The 18,622-nt window shown below is 36.4% G+C and overlaps 1 protein-coding gene and 1 pseudogene across 4 annotated transcripts in view; one reads left to right on the top strand and one right to left on the bottom strand.

Annotated features, from left to right (window-relative positions):
- The window catches only part of USP9X (ubiquitin specific peptidase 9 X-linked), a 127,194-nt gene that overhangs the window by 12,066 nt on the left and 96,506 nt on the right, over positions 1-18,622 (bottom strand). For all 3 annotated transcript variants that reach the window (XM_082865243.1, XM_082865244.1, XM_082865245.1), the window contains 8 exons: positions 15,993-16,213; positions 13,276-13,466; positions 9,554-9,727; positions 6,705-6,846; positions 4,708-5,461; positions 4,197-4,320; positions 3,113-3,338; positions 2,462-2,591 (listed from right to left, as the gene is read on the bottom strand). In XM_082865243.1, coding sequence (XP_082721369.1) covers positions 2,462-2,591; positions 3,113-3,338; positions 4,197-4,320; positions 4,708-5,461; positions 6,705-6,846; positions 9,554-9,727; positions 13,276-13,466; positions 15,993-16,213 — 1,962 coding nt within the window. The remainder of the gene's footprint in view (positions 1-2,461; positions 2,592-3,112; positions 3,339-4,196; positions 4,321-4,707; positions 5,462-6,704; positions 6,847-9,553; positions 9,728-13,275; positions 13,467-15,992; positions 16,214-18,622) is intronic.
- On the top strand, positions 16,527-18,610 carry LOC309977995 (large ribosomal subunit protein eL33-like; annotated as a pseudogene). Its single transcript has 2 exons — positions 16,527-16,533; positions 17,316-18,610. The product of its transcript is annotated as a large ribosomal subunit protein eL33-like (transcript).

Here is an 18,622-nt window from a genome sequence, read left to right as displayed (position 1 = left end):
TACTGAAATGGTTAAACGGTGACTATGACATTCCAATCCTACTGGGCATAAGGAAGAGAAACACCTTCTATGGCCTGGGGAGTCTCGGGAACTGCCTAGTCTGCAATCCTCATCATTAGGTGAATGACGAAAACTGAGAAATAAGAATTCTTTTATGAACTGCCTTTCTTCCTCAGCCAAGCTTCTTGACGCCTAAACTTGTTCCCTCTACTTTCTCGTCTTCCCAGTCCTCAACCCATGCCTATTTGGCTTCTGCCCCCTTTTCTGGTTTAAAGCTAAGGAATAGTTCTCAAACCATAACCATTTCCTTTCTTGGGTTCCTGTCTTATTTTCCTTCTACCTCTTCTTATTTGTGAGTCCTCCTTCCTGTCTTCAAAAGTGATGGTCCTCAAAGTTCCCACGTCAGGCTATCTTCTCACACCATATGCCTTCCCTGGACGATCAAACCCACTCTAATGGCTTCAAGTTCCAGCTATTTTCATTCAGCTGATCCCAAAATATTTCCAGACAAATAGATCACCGCTCTACTGGACATCTCTATTTGGGTGTCACAAAGACTCAAATTCCCTGTCCACGTTCTTCCTCCTGTGTTTCCCCTCTAAGTACATGGCACTACTTCCTGCTCAGTTTGTCAAGTTGGAATCCTGGGCATCATTCTTAACATCTCTTCCGTGTTCCCCTTCCCTGAATATCCAATCACCAAATCCTACTGTCCTTATCTCCAATAAAAAGCACCAGGATCTGACTACTTGTATCCCGCTCACTGCCAGTTCCTCAGTATAAGCCACAATGATTTTCTATCTATAAATTACTTTAACAATCTCTGGTCTTACTCCCCAATAATCCATTCCACACTGCAGCCTGGATCTTTCTAGAAGCCATGTCTATTCAAAACTCTACAATGGCTCATCAATGCTCTCAGGATAAAGTCCAGAATCTCTCACAAGGCTTGACAGAATAGCACAATTAGAAAATTCTGCTCACCACTCCTGCCATCCCCGTATTACATCAATTCTAGTCAGACTGAATAACTTTCATTTCCTCCAATGAGCCATGCTGAGTTTATTCCAAGTCTCTGCACCTGCTGTTCACTCTGGATGGAAAAACTCAACCGACCAATTCCCACATCTTCCCCACTAAGTCCCCCACACTCCCCCTATGATGTACTTCCATAGCACTTTGTATTTTCCCCATTATAGCCACAAACATATTTTATGGCAAGTACCTTTTAATTTGCTTCTATACTCCATTAGAAAATAGGTGTCTTATTTATTGCCATGTTCCAAGAAGTATAATAAATACAGGTCCGTCCACAAATCCCTTATCTGAAATCCTGAGATTCAAACAGCTCTTAACATCAATATAAACAAAGTTCATTCATAAACTTGCTGTGAAAATCTGGCCTGAACTGACAAGAGGCTATGCACAGTCTTCAATCATCCCCTCTCAGTGTGAATATTCACGTGTATGATTACAAAGTGCTGTTTCAGACCCTGCTCTAGGGATGTTACATAATTCAGGGCATATGGGCTATTTTACCTTTCTTAAAACCAAACAGTCTGAACCACAAAGCATATCTATCTGGTCCTAAGGATTTCGTATTAAAGTTTATAGACCCATGTTTGCTTTTAGCAGGGAACTTTTAATTAGATTAGATTATGGACCGACGATGCATGTTTTCTGAACAGGGAATACCTAAAAAGGGAGTTGAACAGAGTGAGATTTTTATAAATACCTAAGATTTGGCATTTCTAAGTGTGAAATACAGATTCCCCTTATGCTTGTTTGCGTAAATATTCTTTTCAACTACAAATATGCAAGCATCTCCAGTATGGGAAGGTAAGGGAAAAGACGACAAACGCAAAGTAGAATGTTGCTTATGTTAAAAGGGCCATGGATCAACTGGCGATTGGTAAGTTCATGCACAAAAAACCTGGAATGACAGGGATGTTTGGGTTTAGAACTTAACATAAATAACAGGTAATTTAAGTGAATATTTATATTATCCCCGATTTTAATTTAGTTTACGTCAACAAAAACTTACGTACAGACTAAGTCCTTTACCCAAACTTGGTGAGTATTACACATCCATCTGGGACCTTTTGAAAATGTGGATTCCTTGTGTTAGCTCTGAGAATTCTTATTCAGTTCGTTTGGGATGGGGCCTAGGCATCAGTATTTAAGAAAAAAAAAGGTCTAGCACCACTACTTTAGGAGATAAAAATATGATTAAGATACAGATTTTGACCTGTGTCTGGTGCAGAGATAAGACACATGCATAAATAATGATAAAGTACAAGGTGAAAAGTGCAGTGTAAAAAAAAAAAGTTTCAAATAAAATTCACAATAGGTTTTATGGAACACTGTTTCTATTTTAGACCAGGTTATATTTCATCATGTGACTTACATGACTTCATTACTTAATACATTAAAAGAGAATTATGAAAACTTAAATTCTTACCTAAATTGGCATACATTACAAACAGGTTGAAATACTGCTGTAAATGACGCCCATGCTCTGAAACTTCTCTTCTCAGTAGATTTAGTACTGCTCTTAGTAAGTGATCACTCAGGCTTAAGTTGTCATAAGCCTGTAAAGGATAAAACATTGGTTGTTTTTCAGCAACAAGGTGCAGGTACGATATAATTCTCTTTGCATGAAAAAGGGACATGCACATATACATGTTAAATATAGGCAGAAATTTCTGGAAGGACTGATCACACAAGAAATGATTAAAAAGGGTTGCTTTTTAGGAAAGGGGATGAAGATCCAATGTAGATTTCATTATAGAGGCTTCATACTGTTCTAAGCTTTAACAAATGGAAGTCCATTTAAATTTATATACAATTTATGTAACAGTTAAGTGTATAACTAAGCCACTGAATGTAACTGAATTAACAGAAAATTCCGCTATGTTTTAAAGAGCCAATAGTCACTATTCACTGCTGGGAAGTACTTTTAATGGAACTCAAATAAACATTGAGTTATCGGACTATCTGGTTATTACGTGCTCATGCACGTTTGTTAGGTAAATATATCAAACAGATGCACATATATTTGTGACTTCAACTTCCAGGAAACAGAACTTATTTCTGTTAACTGGGCAATTACCTGACTAGAAGGTCCTGGAGATGCAAAAGGTGAAGGACATGGCCCATCTTGCAAGGAAAAATGTGCAATAAAAACTATAAGTTTTGCAAATGCACCTCTCACTTCTGCACTAGGGCACTCCAGAAGGTATTCAGAGAAGCGATTTGAAACATTAAAAAGGACATTGTGAGCAAACCAAAAACGTACATTCTTGCTGTGACGAAGGAGAATACATAATGCATCATACCTAAGACAAAACCAAACAAAAATCTATGAATATCGATTCAGTAACATGTTTCCTATAGTATAGGGATGGGTCTCTAGGAACCAAACCAAAAAAAAAAATCAAAGAACTTCTTTTACTACTGGAGGGAGAGAACCAGCAATGGTAGCTTCTAGTACTAATATTAAAAAGATAAATACTATGTGACTTGGTCTATTCTCACAGAGTGACAAAATAAATAGACGAAAACTTATACAGTCCTCTACAAATCCATGACCAAACTCTTCCTAGGTTCAATGACAAAACAATAATCCCCATTCCCTTAACATCTTACTACTAGAATACTAAGTAAATATTGTTAAATCGAGGTATTATAATGGCCTCTAAGTTTATACAATTAGAAACTTAAACTCATTTTAAGTTTCTACCTTTTTAATCTATGGCTGAATTTAATCTAGGGAAGCTAAAATGTTAATATTTTTGTGATTAGATAGCTTAGACTTTTAAGTATCACCCTGTAATGTTTTGTACAGAGATGTCAAAAATATGACACAAGGTAACAGAAGCAGAAGCCAACTTCTGAATAATAAAAGGTGGTATTTAATCTCAGTATTTTTTAAAATTTATTTTTTATACAGGTTCTTGTTAGTTATCTATTTTATACATATTAATGTATATATGTCAATCCCAATCTCCCAATTCATCCCACCACTCAGTAATTATTTAAATATGATTTCTCTCACTATCGCTACCAAGATTTTTTAAATTCTGCATTCCAAATCTGAAATGAAATTATCATGGCTTGGAAAAAATAAAGCAGTATATTAAAGAACCAAACTAAATGCCAGTAATAATAGGAATGAAAATTCAAAGCAATGATACCAATCACTGGCAGAGCCACGGACTACTTTCTTGGTGTGAAATCCTGTGGTAAAGAGGAACCTAGCAGCAAGCTGAATACTAATCATAGTGATTTCTTCTGCTTCAGGCAACAGGTGATCTTGCCCTAAAAATAAAATGTAGATTAAAAAATAGTCAAATTTCTGTGCTCAAACCCCATTTTCATTTTCAAAAAACAAATCTGCATTATCAACAATTTTCCAAGTACTATGTTAAAACCCCTGGGCTACTTATGAAATAATTCTTAGTAGTTCAGTAAAACACCCTTCAACTAATGCTTGAGTAAAAAAACCAAACTGTTGTAGCAAACAAAAGCTCCTCTGTCTCTAAATGGCAAGACAATATATACCACTCAAAGGTAACAGTCATCTGAAACATGACTTTAGAACAACCAAAAAGAAAGAAAACAAACATGTTGATGCCTGCTAAGAAACCCTGCAAGTAAAAGAAGAGGTATGCTTTCTTACTAAGAAGCTAAATTCTTGATACTTACCTGGAGGAGGATTTAAGTAAACACCATTACATGTAAGCAGTTTTTTCATAAACTGAAAATATTCCATACTGTACTGCATTCGGTTATGCATGAACTGCACATTCTGTTTCCGCACACTTCTCTCAATGGCTGATGGCATAATAATCTGATGCGGTCTTGTGGTGATAGCAAGCTCTGATATATACCTTATCAACTCATCACCTTGGTCTATTGTGTCCAATCGTTCATAAAAAAGTATATAAGCATTCCACCACCTTTTCTGGCGCCTGTATGACATGCGCTTCATCATGTGATCAAATACTTCTCCCATGTACTCTCCACCAAAACACTGGTTTTTCATTTCTTCATCGTCATCCATTTTACATTCAGTTACATCTCCATCATCAAATTTATACCAGCGATTTCTCTCGCCATCTCCTCCGTTCCTTTGAATGATGTAAGAGTAGTAATGTCCCCCGCTCGCCTGACCACTGTGTACAAGCACCCCCACAAGTCTGTATTTCGTGCTTCCTGCTGGCTCACTGTCAGACTGCTCATTCTGTTGTATCAACTGACTCTCTGGGTTTACGTTATCTCCTTCCAGCTTTGCAACACCGGCAACTGTGTAAGGTTCCATGTCCAGTTCGCGAGGAAATTCAAAATAATCATTAAACTTGATTGCACATTCTCTTTCCCAGTCATAGTCGAATCGTTTTAGTTGGATAGCGAGAACAGGAGGTAATTTTTTAATAAGCAAGCGCTTTACAGTATCAACCTAAAGTGAACAGAGCAAATTACTAGATGTTTTCTTATAATCCACTGCAAAAAACCCACAAAATTTAAAACTCTACTATTAAATTCTCAGGATTAATCTGAAATTTTAAGTATAAACAAATACATGATAATGAACATAATCAGAGCATTTCTGTCAGTTGATATTTTTAAAATGTTCACTAAAACTAATACGAAGTAGCTGATGCCTTTTGCTACAACTTGCAAAAATTAGTGATATAGACATTATTCGCTGTCTGATTTCTATATTGGAAGTGCTATCTAACCATTATTACTTGTTTGATATTTACTGTTATTTTAATGAAGTTTGCTGTGAGCAAACTACAGAAATATAATAGTAGCAGCTAATATTTATTGGGCAATTAGGTACCAAGTTATATGATGCTAAGTGCTGTCCAAGTAGTAACATGTTTAATCCTCCCAACGCTCCCAACCCTGAAACTTAAGGATGAGAATTAGGAGTAGTAAGAGATAACTTGCCTCATGTCTTAGAGCTGTGAGTGGCAGGGAGTATGGCTTTACAGCTCATGATCTCAACCTCTAGATTTTAATACCTCTCTAAGTGGTATGTAACGTCAAAACAATACAGGTGACTTACAGGTGAGAGGGCTTGGGAGCCCAGAAAGATACACATTATTTACCATATGTATGCGTAAATTGTCTCTCCTAAAGAACTGTTAAATGCCCACAGGCAAAAACCAATCAAGTGAGTCTAAAAATCTGATCCAAGTGGTTTAAAAAACACAGGTGGTAGAAGAAATCTTTTGTGGCTAAAGTAATTAACGGTTTGGCTTCAGCAAACTTCTTGGTCTTGGGTAGCAACTCTGGACATGAGAGAAGTGTTTTCCTCTATGAGCTCTGTAGCTTCGAGGAGTTCAAGGGCAGGTTGGTTGAATATGGATGAAAAGTGCCTGTGTAACTCAGACAAGAGACTGATATTAAGCTACTATGACCTCTAAAGTGATTCACTCTTATCTTTACCTGTTTTCCCTAGCCCTTCTGGCACTATTTTCTCTCAATTGCCTTTACCTGACAGACCTTTCTCTCAATCATCTTTACCTGACAGACCTTTAAGTCAGTTATCTTAACTACCTCTCTGTTACCACTATAACAAAGCAGGGTAGGGAATAAAGAGGGTGAATTTTGAGAACAAACAAAAACAACCATTCTTCCAAACCCATTAAATGTAATCATAATTATTTTAAACAGAACTGGGCAATTCATACCTTTTTATTGCATTTTTCACAATGATAAGCATTTGCACCTTCTAATAAATCTCCTTTGACATATTGTTCCAAAGAATCAAGAAGATTTTGGTGATTTCTAATGTCTACATTCAAAGTCGTAAAAGATTCTTCACACTCGTATCTAAAGATATTATTTAAGAAATGATCAGAGAATTTATTCCTTAGTTTTCTAAACATCTTATTTAGTTATGGACTCAATGAAAACTACTTTTGCAATTTTTATAACATAACACAAAACCCATTAAGTCATAAAATGTTACCAATAAATAAATGAGTTACCATTTATGGGTCACTTATCCTCTGCTGGGCATACATTAGGTTGTTTACACACTACATACAACAGGTGCTTTGTCTTCATGACAAATATTTCTCTATCACCATCTCCACGTCAGAAATGAGGGAAGTGGGATTCAGAATGTGAATTTGGTCAAGATTACTAGGTGAAATGGTGTTTTCAAGCTAGGTCTGTCTGGTTTCACAGCTCAATCTCTTTATAGTCTACCATGCTGCTTCCACCATCATCTGTTTAGATCTATTAAATGAGCTGAATTTTTAAATGTTTCTCCTCTTCTGTAATGGAAACCTTACTAAAGCACAAGTTTAAACACACAAATGAATACGAGATAAGCAATCTGAATAGGAGCCACAATCCCACCTTGTGGCAATTTTCTACCAAAGGAATTTTCAGATTTCTGGTGAGACATATTCATGCATTTAGAACATGGGATGTGAGGAATTCATTCTCAACCATTAAATTCATTCACTCAACAAATACACTGAGTGCCTACCATGTTTAAAGCCCTGTGGGATAGTCAATGTTTAAGACAGTTCCTCATATTTAGGGCTTTTCAATTTAGTTAGGGGAAAAAGGTACACAAATAAAGGCATTTATAAGTGACATGAATGGAATATGAAGTATTAAGCAAACTGTTACTATAACTGGGGAACAGCCCATAGAAGAGAAAAGAGAAATTAGATTTTATGATTCCAGTTAAAAACTAGGACATTTGAAGCTGAGAAGTCAGCAAAGTTTTTCTGTAAAAGGCCAGATAGTAAATATTACAGGCTTTTTGGGGCCATGAGGTCCCTATGGCAACTACTCAACTCTGCTGTTATAGTGAAAGTGGTCAGACAGTAAGTAAAGGAGTGGGTATGTTCCAATAAAACTTTACAAAAACAGATGCAGGGCTGGATTTGACCTATGGTCCATAGTTTGTTAACCCCTGCTCTTGATAAGTAAATACCCTAAAACAGATTGTCTCAGGACCCTTTATGTAACCTTCCAGCATATAACAAGACTAATTTAGTTGTGGAATAGGTATTTGAACTTTAGGGATTTTACTTAAGATCATGCTCTCTGGACATTTTCACTTGGCAAAGGAAATCAATAATTTCCAAATAATTTTGAAAACTGTCTAAAACAAACCAAGAAAAACTGACCAGAACAGATGACCAGAAAATTTAATTTTTATCAGTAATTAAAAACAGGAGGTGAAAATAACAATTTTATTGTCCACCTAATGCACAAGGTCTTTCAAAAGGATCAAAAGTTGCCCAGTCTCAAGACAGGAATAAAGACACAGACCTACTAGAGAATGGACTTGAGGACACGGGGAGGCGGAAGGGTAAGCTGGGACTAAGCGAGAGTGGCATGGACATATATACACTACCAAATGTAAAACAGATAGCTACTGGGAAGCAGCCGCATAGCACAGGGAGATCAGCTCCGTGCTTTGTGACCACCTAGGGGGGTGGGATAGGGAAGGTGGGAGGGAGACGCAAGAGGGAGGGGATATGGGGATATATGTATACGTATAGCTGATTTACTTTGTTATACAGCAGAAACTAACACACCATTGTAAAGCAATTATACTCCAATAAAGACATTAAAAAAAAAAAAGTTGCCCAGTCTATGCAAACAATTTTATGGCCTTATCCAGAAAGAGTAGTTTAGCATTTACATATAGTATTAGCACTCCCTCAATCATTTTCCCTGTGTTCAAAAATAAAGCACATACACACACAACCTATGACTGTATATAATGCTGTTTAGACTTGCAGAAGATACTATCCTACTGTGATTGTCTGGTGAGAAGGGATTTCAAACCAACATTAATTGACAACATACAAGAGAAGTTCCAAAGTAAAACTTCCATACAATAGGCATAAATGTGTATCTATCAGTAATGAACTTTAATAGTTATTTAACTATTTTCAATAAGAGCCTTTAATCAACTTCCCCTTTAAGAAAACCAAAAACCAAAAAAAACTGAAACCCAATTTGTTTAGTCAATTTTGCTATAAAGATTTTGTGTGGGAAACATACCTTAAAGACAATGACAGTAATCAATGCTATTTTCAAAAAGGCAGCATTTCATTTGTATAGGAAATAGTGCTCCATGCCTGTTATCTTCTAAACTTAACATATTTACAATATTGTAACTATTTTAATTCTAAGATAAAGGGCAAATTCATAAGTAATACCTGTAGCTATGCAAAATGCCATTTTATTTTCTTAGGCATGATCATACATAAGAACATGTAAGAGTATGAAATAGTAAGAGCTTAGGTGTAGTTAAAGGAACCAAATATTATTTGACAAAAACAAACAGACCCATAAAGTTCATGAGACTTTTCTGTACTCTTAAACTTCACTGTAATAAAATGAGAAAACAAACAACCCCCCCCCACAGTAGTAAGGTATGCGCAATATGTAATTCATCCAGCCTCAGGTATTTAGTAATCGGTAGCGTACTTCACTTTTGCACATAACTAATAGTAAAAATAAACAGTACAACATACACTTTAAGTATGAAATTAGCACTTACCTATGTGGGCAGCCTTGGCAAATCTTCTGATCAGCAAAGGAACCTCCTAAAACTTTACTTAGCATAGCTGGGTGTCCTAAGGCTTTCAAAGCTTCATCTAAACTATCCACCAATGAATTAAAAAATTCTAAAGCATCATGTTGTTCACGAAGATTAACAGGCTCACCCCAAAGCCTAAGAAATGAATGGAGTAAAATATGTAATGTGCGACACTCCCAAAACAATATATACAATATATTTTTCAGGAAAAAAGCAATACAACCACAAATGACACCACAAAAACTGAGATTTTATTCCTCAACTACAGGAAGTAGAAAAAAACAAATGCCATTTATGTATCGATTGCTGTGGGGAAGAAAGTGAGATTCATAGTAAAAGTGGTACTTCAGTGGGGAAGAAATACCATGAAACTACTGGTGTGGCTGGATGCACAGTATAGCTCCAGGAAGGATGGTTTCTGTAGGTAATATAGTATAAGCATGCATTTTGAATCCAACTGAAGACGCTGTTAAAATTGGGTGGCTGATCTCACTCTTACGCAGATAATTACTACTTCATTTCTTTCATTTTGCTTAAATTTTGGGTTACAGATACAGTGCAAAGATAATATTTACTCTTAATTAAATTGACTTTTCCGATCGAAAAGAGAAAGGTTTGACTTGTTTTACAGTTCATCCCTTTTGAATAATCTGAGGATTTAAATTAGGTAAATCAATCCTGAGAAAAGAAAATATCAATTATGTGAATGATAAAATGAGAAGTGATACTAATAAAACCTAGGCACTGCTGGAAACTATGACATCTAATTTTGTATTTATAGCGTAATATACATTGAGAATATAAGTGAATTCATTCAAGCAACAGAGACGACAAATTTATTTTAAGTATGCAAGAGGAACTGTCTTTTAATAAATTCCTTTGTAACACTTTTACTATGTAGCAAATAATCTCACCCTAATTATATTTCAGCTGTTAAATTTGCATATAGCGAGTTAGAAATCAAATATATCACTTGTTAAAAGCTACTTTACAATGGAGAGATTTGTTAAGACACCAAGGGATCAAAGCTAACATCACCAATAATCAGATAAACTGATACCATGTGCCTCTGAATGCAATGAGAAGCATATAATAACATCACCTATGTAGTTTTCTTGCCAAAAAGTTTAACCTGAATCTAATCATGGGGAAATAATCATACAAATCAAGGAAGTACCATAAAGGTCATGACAAGTTAGGGAGATTATTTTAGAGAAGACTAAAGAGGTAACAACCAAATTCTTGTGATTCCTTCTAGGATACCAGTCTGGAATTGGGAAAAAAAAAAAAAAAAGAAAGAATATTTTGGGGAAATGGAAATACATATTGCTGAATATCAGGCGTTACTAAATATTAAATTTCATGCATGTGATAACTGTATTAAACATTACATAGGAAAATGTCCTTATTCTTAGAGGATACATTTTGAAGCATGCAGGGGAGTTAAAGTGTCATATTTGCAACTATCAACTCGTTTAGAAAAAACAAACAAAAACCAAAACCCAAGTATACATATAAGCAAATATGGCAAAATGTTAACAATTGGCAAATCCGGGTAAAGAGTATATATCATAAAGGTGATTATTATACTACTTTACCTTTTCTGTTGGTTTGAAATTCTTCAATACAAAAAATCGGGGGCGGGAAATGTGGTTAACTAACCCACATATATATCTAGAGTATACTATGTATAGAGTATATTATGTGTCTAAAGTGTGGATAATCCAAAAGTGCTAGTCTAGACAAACTGCGAGCTCCACTAGCATAGGGAGTAATTAATTGAGAAGTCAAAAATGCAAGGGCATTGTAAGATAAGCAATAACTATAACTGAATGACAAATTTTAAGACAAAAGCTCAAAAAGCTTGAGAGTAATCTGGAAGAGGAAGAACAGAAATGCTAAAAGCCTTATGGCAGAGACGAGACAAGCTAGAGAAAGAATGAGAACGGGAATAGTCAGAAAGGAAGATGAGAGGTGCTGAGAGGTGATGGGACCAAAAGAGCAAAAGCAGAGCTGGGAAGGAGGGTGGTGCATGCAAGCCAATAAGTATGGATTAAGTAGGGGGCCTAGTTAGAGGAATTTATACGGTGAGTCATTGTATTATAAAGCAGTGGTTTCAAAAGAAATCTAAGTAGTATCCTTGTAGGCAAAAGGGGAGCTGCTCTGATTGAAGCAGGGAAGGTGGACAAGAGCGGCAGTGTCAGGTGACCCTTTGCTTCCCCTGCTCTCAGCTGTCTGGGAGATACCTTGAAGGGATTCTAAGGAGTATTATTTAAGGGAATCTCCTGGTGGTCCAGTGGTTAGGACTCTGTGCTTTCACTGCAAAGGGCTCAGGTTCAATCCCTGGTTGGGGAACTAAGATCCCACAAGCGTGCAGTGTGGCCAAAAAACAGGAAAAAAAAAAAAAAAAAGTAGTAGTATTTAAAAAACCCAATGCTATGAAGGGTTATAGCATTCTCATACACAGTACAGATATGTGGTTGTGCTACAGTATTTTAGCACAGTGCACGACATGATAGGTGATGATAAAAAAAAACAAATGAAATAAATGAAGCCAGAGAAATAAGATCAAGACATAATCGAAGATTTTTAAAAAATTAACAACAACAAAACCCAATGTATTTATCGAACCTTTCCTATAAAATTGTACATTAGAATAGCCAAAGAGTTGCTATGGGGAAGTTTTCCTTTATAGATCTCCTCTAGCTAAAAAATGAAAGAATGATAAAATTAGAATGTTGCCATTTTGTAATCCTCATGAAATGCTGCATTTAGGCAATGATGATCAATGGCTGTTATAAGACAGAGACAGACAGACATTATGTACTTCTCACTGAGGTCATCGTTATCACCTATGAAGCAAGCCTTGTCTATCTGCTCCAAAAAAAGAAAAATCACACCTGAATTTGATCAAGCCTCTAGCTCTCACTACCTATTTATATGACATACAGGGGACTGAGGAAAACAGAAACCACCACAAGGATCCCATCAATGAAATCCAGATGGGAAAATTTACAGAGCTAACTACCTTTTTTTTTCTCCCCAACAAATAACTACAAGGGTGAAAAAAGATTAGAAGAGACTAAAGAGTCATGTCAACATCTGCAGCATACGGACTTCACTTGGATCATGATTTCAAAAAATTTATAGTAAAAAAGTTATGAGGTAATTGGGTAAAATCAGACATTGACAAGGATATTAAGGAATTTTTATAAGACATGGTAATAGTATCATGGTCATGTTATAAAAAAGACGTTAGAGATACACACTGACACATTTATGGATGAAATTATGTATTTGCTTCAAAGCAATCTAAAAAGTAGATGGCAGTGTAGATTAAATAAGATTGGCCATGAGTTGACAACTGTTGAAGTTGAGTGATGAATACATAAGAGTTTATACTCTTCTCCCTACTTATGTAAATATTAGAAGCTTTCAAAATAAAAAATTATTAACATCTGAAGAGACTAAAGAATGCTGCCTCTTACTATGACACTTTCTACCTCCTTTGGGGACAATGAGAAAACAAACCTAACTACGAAGTAAAGTTTGATTATTACTACTGCTTAAATACTAAACATAAAAGTGCCTTCCAGTATAGGTTTTATAAGTTTAATGTTAGTGTCATGAGATAGTCATAAAGGTTTAAGCAGTATCCCAATTACTATTCATCCATAGTTTACCTGAACTGTTTCCAAAATCCTCTGGGCACATAGTACTGTAGTCGAGAAGCAGCTAAATGACCAAAGATGACTTGAAGGTGTCTTAGAACACCAATATTGTACTCTTTCCTATCTTCTGTTTTACTTAATGCTGGTTTCTCTTCAAACTGTTGAGGGTATCCAAATACATCATCTCTGGGATCAACATTGCTCTAGAAACCAAAAGTTATCATTAATGAGCTAACCTAACTTCAAAGTATAGTAAAAATATGTTGAGACAAATGCTATACGATTAGTGAACAAATCACCTGTACTTCTATTTATTTCCAAAGCACTTAACTTTCAATTTATAAATTTTAGTTTACAGTATCAGTGTTTATATCCCCACCCCTTTCACATAAGAGTTGTCATAAAGGAATAACCCTCACTAAGTATCGTAGAGGTAGGTAATATAGCAAAATACAGTAGAGTGATTAACTTAGACTGAACTGGATACAAATGCAGGCTTTGCTACTTATAAGCTAAGTAACTTTGAGCAATTAAGTGCCTCATGTGTAAATGGGTTAACACATTCTTCATGTAGCTGTTGTGAGAATTATATGAGACAATGTATATAGAGTGCTCAGACTTGTAAACATTCAATACAATATACATATTAAGATTAGTTGGAAAAACTAGATATCCATATGCAAAGGAATAAGGTTGGACTTTTCCCTAACACTATACACAAAAATTTACTCAATACAGATCAAAGATTTGAATGTAAGAGCTAAAACTATGAAACTCCTAAAACATAGAGCAAAAACTTCACGACACTGGATTTGACAATGATTTATCGGATATGACACCAAATGCACAGGCAACGAAAGAACAGAGACATACTGGACCTCGTGAAAATGAAAAAGTTCTGTGCAAAGAAATTGGAACCCTTGCACACTGTTGGTGGGAAATGTAAAATGGTGCAGCCACTGTAGAAAACAGTTCCTAAAAAAAATTAAAAATAAAACTATAAAATGATCCAGCAATTCCACTTCTGGGTAAAACACCCAAAAGAACTGCAAGAAAGGTCCTGAAGAGATATTTGTACACCCATGTTCAGAGCAGCATTATTCACAATTTTGAATTCCACCAAAAGGTGGAATCAGGGACTTCCCTGGCGGTCCAGTGGTTAAGACTCCATGCTCCCAATGCAAGGGAAGCGGGTTCGATCTCTGGTCGGGAACTAAGATCCCGCAGGCCACGCCGTGTGCACCACCGCCCACAAAAAGGTGGAAGCAACCCAAATGTCCACTGATGAATAAATGGATAAACAAAATGTGGTATATACATTCAAAGGAATGTTATTCAGCCTTTAAAAGAAAGGAAATTCTGACACATGCTATGAAATGGTCGTTACGTTAAATCAAACAAGCCAGTCACAAAAAACCAAATACGGTATGATTCCACTTATATGAGGTACCTAGAATAGTCAAATTTATAGAGATGGAAAGAGAATGGTGGCTGCAGAACTCTGTGTGGGACGCGGATGTAGAAATAGACAATGTCCAGTCCCTGCCCACGAGAAACTTAGTCTAGGGAAGGAAAAAAGCACACAGGCAAAAAACAGTGCAATGGGGTGCTGAGACAACACAGAACGGAGGGTACCATGAGAGCAAAGTTGAGATACCTTATTTGAACTGTATCATACTTTGTCTGCTGGTACAATTAGCTATCTCTACTGTGCTTAACTCAACAACCTAGAGATGTGATGAATCACAGAACTAGAATCTGAACTCCAATTTTCACCCAGAGCAGTGGTTCTTAACCAGGTATATGGTGTGAGCAATGCCTATGAAACTTCTTAAAAAAGTAAAAATGCTCAGACCCCAAACCCTGGATGATGCAGTTCAGCAGACCTAGGGAAGAGTTGGGGTCTAGTGTATGTTTCAGAAGCCCTCCCTGTAAGTGATAAACTACCTCAGAGCAAATAGTTCGGTGACTGAAGAGAGGGAATGAGAAAAGAACCATTTAAGATATTTACTACAATCAGAGCATGCTCTGGCTTCTCTCTTCAGCTCTCACCAACACAACACCATGAGTAGGAAAAGGTCAAATAAAAACAAAGAAATACAGCGTGGACACAAACATGACCACAGCTTAAGTCTGGCCATAGTCTCTTCTTTAAAGAACGATGCCATAGTTATGTCAACTCTGATCCACCACTACAACCTAATTTTTTCACAGCTTTATTCTGCATTGGATACTTGGTAGGAGCCTAAATTTTGTCACAAGTAGAAGTTTGTTTCCTAAGCAAAAATAGTTATGATCTGGGAGAAATGCAAAAGTAATCTAAAAGTAAACACAGACAATGAAACTGGCATAGCACATATCTTGGCATAAATAAATGGAGATACATAATTAAAATATCAAATAGAAAAATAAAAATATAATTTAGACTATTACTAAAAATGAAGATTCTTATCATTATACAAACTCTAAATTATACCAAACCCCCAAAAGTGAGTACATTAACTGTTGTGTTAAAACGTATAAACTATCATAAACATTAACTGTAGTTGCAAGTCTGTTAGGTAGTGAGCACTATGTCGAGGTAGCAGTCTGTGCCAGGAGATTCTAGCTTTATTTTCAAATATTTGCCAACAGGTCCAGTGAAAAGTCTAACGCTTTCTAAGAGAGAACAACAGTATCTCGTATCAGAACTTCAAACACAGAAAACAAAAATGCTAAATAAAATTTACCTCGTTGTCCTGCTTCTCATCCCCAGACATATCATCATCTACATCGCTACCTGTGCCTTCAATTGCGAGAATACCATTCCTAATGGACGGAATCATGTAGAGTTGCTGAATCACAGAATTCATATAACAAGTAGCCCCAGCGTTTTTCAGCCCCACAAATCCTTTTGGTGGGCGGGGTCCAACAGGTGGCAGATATTCCCACTCAGTAAGTGCTTCACAAGCTGAGAGAAGACAAAAGATTCTTGCAGCACAAATAAAAACATTTTGCCCACTTTAGACTTTATTAAGCTGATAAATTAACATTACCAACAATTCCACTACTCCTATAGCCACCTGAAATAGTGCTCTAGGTATGCATTTCACCCTCAACAAATTGAAGATACACAGCAACACATACCACTATATAGATTCTTACCCCACCATCTATGAACCCATGCTTTATCTAATGTTGCTTCTATGGCAGTCTCACAAGATGATACAAGGCTAATTTCTACATGTTAACTTTACTTTTAACTTTATTATAATTTAGTCATTATGAACTGTAACTTCTTCTACTTTTATATGTTTTTTTCAAGTGCCTTCAAACTCCTTCTGGCATGAAATGTTATACAAATATATCAACATATGATAGCTTACTAAGTTTTAAATAATCCTAAGATATCACCTGGGTTCACATCCAGGTTCTGATGCTTACCAACTCTTTCATCTTCAGGCAAGCCTCTGTTTCCTTCTTAATAAATGTAGTAAGACGTGCTTTGCCTATAATCACCATGTTATTTTGAGGAGCAAACGAGATAGTGGATTTGAGTTCTGTGAGAACTGTAAATCACTGCCTATATCCCTCTACCTAGTATAAACCTGGAAACAATGTAAACATCATCACGTATAAGACCAATTAAATAAATTATATAGTATATTGAACTGAAAGGTAGAAAGGTATATAGCTAATAAACGGATTTAGATAAATATTTATGTGTTGATAGGAAATGATCACAGATATATTAAGGGGAAAACAAAGTGAAGAACACTGTGCACTCCACACCAATCTGTGGTTAAAAAACTAAACAAACAAACAAAGATTTTGTATGTGGATTTTGCATACTCAGAGATTCTGGGAGGATAGACATGAACTGAAGATAACGGTTACAGCTATTGAAGGGGACCAGGGGAATGGAATGGGCAGGAAAAATGTTTTAGAATACATCCTTCTCTGGTAGTTGAAATTGTTACCACACAAATGTACTACTTAAAAACAAGCGGCCTTTCTCTTTCTGCCGTCTTGGAGCCTGTGGAGGAGCACTGGGAACAGGACTTCTAAAACAGCAAATAGGTCTGGAAGGCTGTGGTCCAAGGCTCTATTTTTGCTGGCTATAAGCAGGGTCCTGTGAAACCAGAGGGTTCCTCTTCTTAAAACTGAAGGTGTTTATGCCCAAGATGAAACTGAATTCTACTTGGGCAAGAGATATGCTCATGTGTACAAAGCAAAGAACAACAGTGACTCCTGGTGGCAAACTGAACAAAACCAGAAGAATCTGGGGAAAGGTAACTTGTGCTCATGGAAACAGTGGCTTGGGTTCCTGTCAAATTCCAAAGCAACCTTCCTGCTAAGGCCACTGGCCACAGAATCTGTGTGCTGCTGTACCCCCTTGAGGGTTTAAACTTATGAAAATTAAATAAATAAAACTGTGGATTTGTTTAAAAACAAACAAAACCCCCCACCCTACTATATACAAACTTGATAGAATAACTGTCTAACATTTTAAGAACTTTAATCAGAATCTCCTAAAATGTTAAAAAGTCCTTATATTCTAAAATATATCAAAAAACAATTTGACATGTTCTTAAAAACTTACCATAATCAATTATATTCTTAAGCTTTGTAGATAAATGGTTTTCTCCTAAAACAGAAGAGCCTCCACTGTGGTCTGCTTTCTTATTTCTGCTGTCTCAGTCATTTTATATTGCCCTCATCCCTTTTGAGCTTCGGTTCTGTATCAGTAAGATCTACAGTCTACAGTCTGTTTCATGGGCTTCATGTGAGCATTAGCTGAGGACCAAGGGCACTAAAATATTATCTTCTCACATTCTTCTCTTTAAAACCAGATTTTCTTAGAACTCATATGAAAATAACATTAAAGAGCTTCTAAAGTGAGGGCCTGAAAGGTTTTCCAATGCATGTAATTTGAATTTTTAAGTTTGAACTCTGAAATTTATTTTGACTGTTTATTATTCTGGAGTTTGGATTTCAGTCCAGATTTGACTGAAATGAAATTTATTTTGTTGCTCAATACTTGTACCACTTACAGGAAGACATTTAACAAACATCTGAAAACTTTTCTACATTAAGACTCATTGCTTGTAATGGTCTTAAACGTTATACTAGTTGCTGAAAGGAAAACATGAGTTGAAGATGTTTACTAGAAGGAAAACAGGGCTTCCCTGGTGGCGCAGTGGTTGAGAGTCCTCCTGCCGATGCAGGGGACACAGGTTTGTGCCCTGGTCTGGGAAGATCCCACATGCCGTGGAGCGGCTGGGCCCGTGAGCCATGGCCGCTGAGCCTGCGCGTCCGGAGCTTGTGCTCCGCAACGGGAGAGGGCCACAACAGTGAGAGGCCCGTGTACCGGTACCAC

Source organism: Leucopleurus acutus, assembly GCF_964270905.1.
Source record: "Leucopleurus acutus genome assembly, chromosome: X".
Lineage (NCBI taxonomy): Eukaryota > Metazoa > Chordata > Mammalia > Artiodactyla > Delphinidae > Leucopleurus > Leucopleurus acutus.
Note: the sequence above shows the minus strand (reverse complement) of the source record. Positions and strands in the feature narration are given on the sequence as shown.